Here is a 6,986-nt window from a genome sequence, read left to right as displayed (position 1 = left end):
GAGTCCTGTGGATGAGTGCCAAGTCTGACCCCCCCACGCTCAGCTGCCCTTCCAAATGGTGAGGGGGTTTGGGCAGCAGAGTGCACACTTCCCAACTTACACAGTGTGTCAAGAGAGAAAAAAACAATCTTTTCGTTAGTATTGTTTAATTTGAGAACCCAGCATAGGAATCGAGCTCTGTGTCATGACTGTGCTGACACTGTGATGAGGTGCAGGCAGCACGGGGGGAGCTGCTGCCCACCCACAGCCCTGCTGAAGTGAGGGTGATCTCTTGGCTGCTTTCAGAACATCCTGGTTTTGAATGAAAGGCAGATTTTCCTCTAAACCTGGAGATGGCCAAGAGCTCTAGAATTTCTTTCCTGCAGTCTGGAAAGTCTCTTCTTCATTTAAAAAGTCCAAGCAGATTTTTCTTTAATCGTGATAAAACCGACTGCATGATAGCAGCAAATTACTGGGAGAGCACTGTTACAGCAGCTCAGGTAGCAAGCAGCATCCCAACATCAAAACCCAGCAGGAGCAGGCAGCTCAGGTCAGGGACATGTTCATTATCTCAGAGCTGTGCTTTGCAGGCTGAGGGTGCCCTCCTATGGGGTTCCTGGTCCTTCACAGCCATCCTTTCACACTTGCAGCTGTGGGGATGGATCCTGGAGCATCCTTGTACAAGCAGCTCTATCCATGGACTCCCTTTGGAGGATAACTGCTGGTGTCCTCTCCTAACTCTGTCTTGGCCCTGGGGCACAGTGCCCAGTGCTCAGCCCCTCTGGCTGTTGCCACAGCAGGTGAGGCAAAATCTAGTCCCTCACTTGGCCATGCTGCTGATCCTCCTATTCCAATCAGAATAGCTATTCCAATCAGAATAGCTGAGCACAGGATTTCCCACATAGGGAGGGAAATGATGATTCTGGCCAGTTGCAAACGGGGACACTATATGCAAAGGGATCGAGCAGACCCCTGTGACGTTCAGGGCCTTTCCTCCCTCTGAACTTTTTGACAGTGACTGTGTTTTCAGGTCCCTGGAGTTCAGAGACTTCCTGAAGAAGGCACTGGACAAGAACCCGGAGACCCGGCCCAGTGCTGCCCAGCTGCTGGAGGTAGGGACCAGCATCAGCCTCTGGGCTGGGTCTGTGCCTGGTGTCTGTGTCTGCCTGAGTCTGTGAGTGTCCAAACTACCCCTGTCTGTACAGCCTGATTCTCCTTGAGGAGAGTTAAACACCTCACAAAAGTGTTGATGGCCCCAGACTGGTTTCAGATTATTTTTTGTCTTGGTTAGAAACTTCATGGTACTTTTCAGCCACTAAAATGCTCCAAAAAAGAAAAGTGTTTTTCCATTTGGAGCAAACTGCAGAGCCCCTATGGACAAAAGCTGGAATAGAAATGGCTTCCATTGCCTGAAAATACCCATGTGGCAGCTAGCTTGGATTATACCTGGTTGTCCCAGATTTACATTCAATGCCTTTCCTCCCGTCCACTTCCAAAACAATAGCAAAAATCTGGAAGATGGTTTTCCCCAGTGACTGCACTTGGCAGGAGGAATCATGCAACAGTCCCTGCAAACCCAAGGGACTCCCCAGCCTTTTGCTGAAGCTCAACACAAACACTCCGCTGTGTGTGCTGAGCAATTTGAGCCCAATTTCAATCAAACCTTTCCCCCATGCTCTATTTGCACCCAGGGTCCCTGCAGGCTGGCTCATGCCCCGCTCCTGGTGACACTCTGGGCTTGGACCTGCCCGCTGGAGCTCAGCCTGCCTGTGGAGAGAGGAGATGTCTCCTCTGCAGCGAGAACCCCTTGTCTAAATGCAGCTGGTGCTTTTGTTTGGAGGACGTTGACATAAAGCAGCTCTGCCAAGCACCACGCTTTGAGCATCTGTGCACAGAGCTGGTGCTTAGCCTCAGCATCGTGTTCGTTCTTGTTCTGCCTCATACATGCAGCTCGTATCTGTTGATTCATCTGGGGGTTAAGTGTGGTGACACTGGTAAGAATTATATCTTTAGGTCTCTGCAGTTGTTTTAAGCAAGAAGTGGTCCTTGCCATCACGGTCCCTGTGTGCTCACTTGGCTGCAAGCTCACAAAGTCTGTTTTTTGGCCACCTCACACATTGTGCTTGGCTTTTCAGCATCCCTTTGTCAGCAAGGTGACCAGCAACCGGGCCTTGCGTGAGCTGGTGGCCGAGGCCAAGGCTGAGGTGATGGAAGAGATTGAGGACAGTCGGGATGAAGCAGAAGAAGATGAGTCATTGGAGTCTGCCTCGGTGAGCGCTCTGGGCCCCACACTGGCGAATCTGTCAATGTGGCTGTGGGGGGGAAAGAGCCCAGCAACTTTTCCAGGATCCAAAAAGCTGGTTTACAGCTATTCTGGGCCCCATTAGGTGGAGGTGGGAGTAGTTGCTTGGCCAAGGAGGGGCTGTTTTTTGGTGGCTGCCTGGGCAGCTTTGCTGGGTACCATGCTTTGACCTCCCTCATCTGTGGCAAAGGACAGTGATTAATCCATGGTGGAGTTAGCTATGGAAAGAAGTGTTTGAGAAGCAAACTTCCAGGCTGCCTCTTAAGAAGTTGCAGGTTCTGGAGCTTCCCCACTGTGCTGTTTGCTTCCAGCCAGCGTTCACAGTCCTTGGGACCACAAACCTGGAGAAAGATATCCCAGGGCATATGTTCTGCAAGGGAAAATTTCTTCCCAGTAACTCTTCAGCTGTGGGTGACTTTGCTCTGAAGTTTGGGGACTTGCAGTTCTTGCAGTTGTGTTAAAGCAGTGGTGTAAACCCCAATGCCTTCCCTTTGCTGTCTTTCCAGCCCCCTGGTAAGCACAAGCGGGACCCCTCTGAGGCAAGTCAGTTGAGTTTTGATGGGGAGAAGCCTCCAGACTCTCCCTTGCCCAAGGCAGTGAACGGGCCTGTGGGGACTGGCAAGGAGGCCATGGATGGACGTAGCAATAAAGTCCAATGTGAGAGGATAAACGCTGACAATGACAAGCTGGAGAGCAACCACTCCACGAAAGCCCTTGCCAGCTCTGCCACCTCGGCCACCCAGGGCAAGCCAGACATCATCTTGCAGCCTGGACAGGTCAGTAACTCAGTGGAAGGGGAGAAGCAGCCCAGACCTGGCAGCAAGGAGCGGAAGAGCATCGGGGAGCGACCAGAGAGCAGCCACCTGGAGAACTTCACAGAGGAGAAGCTTGCCAATGGGAGCTTGGATTCCTCAGCTCTGATACCTGGCAGCCGGTCCAAAGGGGATTCAGATTCTGGCAGCACTTCAGCCTCCGAAAGTATGGACCTCACCATCTCACTGTCTGCTGACCTGTCCCTCAACAGGGAGAGTGGCTCCATCTCCATGAAGGTGAGTAGTGGGCAGAGGATGTGGAGAAGGAAGAGCAGCAACCCCCTGTTGAAAAGTGCTGAGGTTCCCTCTTTAGCCAAGTCCTGAAATTCAGAACTGAAATTCAGATCCTTTCCTTGAGAGGCTGAGCACATGCACACTTCAGCCATAGCACCTAAAACTCCTTCCTGAGAAAGCAACATGCTGTACTCTACAAGGGGTTGATCTTTGACTACAGGAGGAGAAAGTGAGTTGTCCCTAGTCTGCCCTGTGCTTGAAGGTGGGGAGCAGGTAAAATAGGAGAGGACAGAGGGTCTGGGAATCTTGCTGTAGCACGATGCTAAAGACCACCGATGTGCCACCCTGGTGCTATTTGATGAGATGGCTGGGAAGGCTGGACACGGTGCTTGCAGTATGTGTGTTCAGGCTTGGAGCTCTGCAAATAAACACAGGGGCAGCAAGGAGGGGGAAAGCCTTTGACAGTTTGTTTTCCCTGTCTATGGGATGCCTGTCCCAGCTGGGCTCCAGCTGGCACAGCACATACTGCTGGGTTAAACTGTGCCATGGGCAAGTGGTATGTTCTCAAGTGAAGGAGAAGCTCTTGGTGGAGCTGCTGCAGGTACATGTGTCCTCTGCTGTCCCAGACTGCTGAAATCTAATGGAAGGTCTAATATTTTGTAGCTATTTTGGGTCCTTGGGAAACGTGAAGTAACCATGTCACTCACCTGACTTGTGCAGTCATACACAGTCGGAGCAAGGACAAGCATGAAACCCAGAATGTGTTTTCCTAAGCTATCCATTGCAATCATTCTGCTGCTTTTTCTTAGAACACCTAGCCCCAGGAGAAAGCTTATTTGGGCTAGTGCCTCTCTTAATTTTTCCAACCTGCCATACATCTGACCTGGTTTGTGTCAGCAGTAACTTGCATGAGGACTTCCCAGGCTTCTTGGCTTTTGCTAAAGCTTTCTGGAGGCTGGGAATGCTTGTGAGCCAGAGCCCGCCAGGTCAGCACGGCTTGGAGGAAGAGGCAAAATAACTGGAATGCTATTTGCTGAGCTTCAGGAGAAGAAATGTGTGTGACTTGAGGGGGCAAAGTGATGTGTTGCACAAGATCTTTATCCAATTGCCTGCATGAGTGATAGCTTCCCGGCACAGAAACGTGCTGAGAAAACCATTCTTGGCAAAACTTTCCTCCCTTTCTGTCTCCTGCTGTGAGCATGAGAGCCAGCATCCCCTTCAGGAGCCTGCAATTAATGTGGATCTTTAATGAGGGAAGTGCAATGCTCTTGCCTAGCAATTTACCCCTCCTCACTGCCTTTCCCATGATACCTGGTCTCCTGGAGGCCAGCCGAAGATGAATATGATGCCACACATGTAATTGCTCTCCCCAGTTGCTCCCCTAGAAAAGGAAAGGAATTCTTGGGTTTTACAGGGAGTAAGTCTCAAAGACATGGTCATGTTAGGTCACGGTTTGAGTTGCCTCAGCCAGAGGTATTGCTCAGAGCAGAGTAAATGGCATCTCTCCGAGCAAGGCGTTCGAGCAGAGCTATTCTGCAGGAGTGATGCTGCCGGAGGGCCCTGGGGAAGATGCTCTGCTGAAGCTTCTTCCTTGCACAATGAGCTGTGAGTGAATGGAGGGGAGGTACCAGGCTGTGCTGCTCCCTTCTCAGCCAGGCTGCTTGCCCAGCCTTAGCTTCATGGGGTTAAACTCCTCTGCTCTGCCCTTGCTCATGTTCCTGGTGCTGCTGGGTTTTGTGCACAGGGTGCCAGGCAGGTTGCAGCAAGAGAAGGGGCAGCAAAGAGTTAAACCATTTCTGGCTGTAAGCATTAACTATTACATGCATTTTGTCACAGGCTAAACTGCAAAGTTAAGGTGACCTTTTTATTACCAGACTCTTTTTCCAGTTGCTTATAATTTAGTCCAGAAAAAAAATAAATAAAAAGCTCTGGTGAAAAGCATCCAGGTCTTTTTTTTCTATTTTTCAGGAAGATTAGGAATAAGAAATCTACAGGTGAGTATGGGAGACTGCAACTGGCAGGAAAAAATGGTCAGACATACGCAGAAGGAGATGGGTAGGGTTTTGGAAAGGTAACCCAAACTTTCTCAAATACAACTGTTTCTGGAAGGAACACCTTCTTTTGAGTATCTAGCTTGACTTTCTGAGGTCTGACCTGTGTGGGTCCTGGGAGCTCACAGCTTTGACTGAAACCCTTGGGAGCTGGAGGAGGCACGCTGGAATGTGCACTGTGAAGTGTGGGCACTCAATCAGCATCACATATGAGCACAGTTTGTCAGATTCTTCTCTGGAGAGCAATTTACTTTACAGGAATGTTTGAAAATACATTTTCTTGTGTTCAGGAGAGGATGCTGGCCTGCCACTGAGGGGTAGCAGAAAAGACCAGAAGAAAAGGAATAATTCTGGTTTAATATCTATGTTTGAGTAGCTCTGTGACTAAGGCAGAGGGAGAACAGTGGGGAAGAGCCTGGGGACTGCTGCTACCCAGCTGCAGCAGCCCCAGGTCACTGGGCTCAGGTACCGAGTGAGGGTGTTCATGGCACAGAGGCTGGCACAGACAGCTCAATGTTGGCATTTTCTCATTTGGACAATGCAGGAGTTTTAGCCAGCTGTTTTAATTCAGTCTGGGGCAGTAAGAGCCTTTGTGACCTCGGCTGGTCTCGTGCAAACCTTTCTGCTCTGTTGGTTGAACCACTGCTATTATAGTGGTCTGTTGCTACACAGTGGGCAAGCTGCGTGCCCTCAGAGCTTGTCTGACTCCTGTGTTGTGGCAAGCTCTCCAGGGGCTTGCTCTTGGCCTTTCAGGCTCACATAAAGCTCTTCTGACATCTTCTGTATCTCTAATAGCCATCACTGCAAGAGCAAGAGGACTTCAGGGAGCCTTTGCTCATTGCACCATTGTGCTTTCCCCATAGGGCTGCATGATTCAAGTCATTCATATCCTTATTTTTTTTGCCAAAGAAACTCAGTCCCTGGTTGTAGTCCTTCAGCCAGCAGGTGACCCTGCAGAGGGATGCTGACCTGCTCTGGCACTGCTGGGAGAAGACGGGTGCTCCTGGCACTTGTCCCTGCCAATGCTAATGAAAGTGAGCCTGGGCTGTGCTTTGTGGAGGTCACGTTGAGGGGCTCAGAGCTGGTTGTGATTAGCGGAGTATTTTAATGAGGACCAGAGGGGCATGAGTGCTGAGCCTTTGGGCAGGGCTGGCTTGTTTCTCTGGCTCCATCTGCAAGCACAGCCTGATGTGAGGACCTTGCCTGCCTCACACCTGAGAGGATGTGGGGGTACCTGTGAGTCAGAAGGCTCAGGAGCCTTTAAAGGAACCATTGCAAGCTTCCTGCTGTGTGGATTCTTTGGCGCTGCAATTAAGGAGGGATCCTAGTGCTCCCTATCAGGCTTTGCTTTAGTTGAATATGGTGAGGGAAGGGTCTTCACATGGTAGGTTGCCTCTTCTTCAGGTCGGGTTTCTGCAGGGTAGAAATCACACTGTGCTGTGGCATCATAGCAAGGCTGCATGGTTTGAAGGGCAGCTCCAAATCTGCTGATGATTTTTGCTTGATGTGGTTTCCCAGCTTATGTTCCTCATTAACAATGGCATCAAAATTGCTCTGAAGCTTCCAGCTCAGCGCCCCGTGCAATAAGCTGGGGGGCTGCTGCATAGT

At 50.5% G+C, this 6,986-nt stretch overlaps 1 protein-coding gene across 1 annotated transcript in view; it reads left to right on the top strand.

Moving 5' to 3' along the window:
- Positions 1-6,986, top strand: part of LOC104406096 (serine/threonine-protein kinase 10-like) — a gene marked incomplete at its 5' end in the record, with an annotated part of 41,101 nt that overhangs the window by 27,591 nt on the left and 6,524 nt on the right. Inside the window, 4 exon segments of the mRNA XM_010014980.1 lie at positions 1-58; positions 1,010-1,091; positions 2,115-2,249; positions 2,788-3,330. The exon segment at positions 1-58 is cut by the window's left edge and continues 13 nt beyond it. Of these exon segments, the coding sequence (XP_010013282.1) occupies positions 1-58; positions 1,010-1,091; positions 2,115-2,249; positions 2,788-3,330 (818 nt within the window).

Source organism: Nestor notabilis, unplaced genomic scaffold, assembly GCF_000696875.1.
Source record: "Nestor notabilis isolate BGI_N333 unplaced genomic scaffold, ASM69687v1 scaffold34365, whole genome shotgun sequence".
Taxonomy (NCBI): Eukaryota; Metazoa; Chordata; class Aves; order Psittaciformes; family Psittacidae; genus Nestor; species Nestor notabilis.
Note: the sequence above shows the minus strand (reverse complement) of the source record. Positions and strands in the feature narration are given on the sequence as shown.